At 68.3% G+C, this 344-nt stretch overlaps 1 protein-coding gene across 1 annotated transcript in view; it reads right to left on the bottom strand.

Annotated features, from left to right (window-relative positions):
- CNTLN (centlein, centrosomal protein) overlaps nucleotides 1-286 on the bottom strand; it is a 354792-nt gene extending 354506 nt beyond the window's left edge. Inside the window, exon 1 of the mRNA XM_010857100.1 lies at nucleotides 5-286. Within this exon, the coding sequence (XP_010855402.1) occupies nucleotides 5-283 (279 nt within the window). The 5' untranslated portion in view covers nucleotides 284-286. The remainder of the gene's footprint in view (nucleotides 1-4) is intronic.
- Nucleotides 287-344: the final 58 nt, after the last annotated feature.

Raw genomic sequence — 344 nt, 5'->3', positions numbered from 1 at the left:
CTACCGAGATGCCCTCTAGCCGCATGGACCCCATGGGCGCGCTGAGGAGGGGAGCCTGAGCCGGAGCTGTCCCCGCTGGCCCTCGCTGGCCCTCTGACCCTTCTTCGCCAAGCCAGGGTAAATCGCTTTTGTCCACGACGCCCTCCCGCGCTGCGCCCTCAAGACCCGAGGTCTCGCTGCGCACTGCGTGTGCCACCGCTCCCCGACCAACACGTGGGGACCAGGGTCCCAAGTGTCGCGCCGGGGGCGGAGGGAGCTGTGAGGGCGGCGACCGCGCCGCCATTACCGCGGCTGCTAACGGGTCAAGTTCCCTCTAGGAAACTCCACCTCCTCTTCCCCATCCT

This window comes from Bison bison, unplaced genomic scaffold (genome assembly GCF_000754665.1).
Source record: "Bison bison bison isolate TAMUID 2011002044 unplaced genomic scaffold, Bison_UMD1.0 scf7180017864376, whole genome shotgun sequence".
NCBI classification, from domain to species: domain Eukaryota; kingdom Metazoa; phylum Chordata; class Mammalia; order Artiodactyla; family Bovidae; genus Bison; species Bison bison.
Note: the sequence above shows the minus strand (reverse complement) of the source record. Positions and strands in the feature narration are given on the sequence as shown.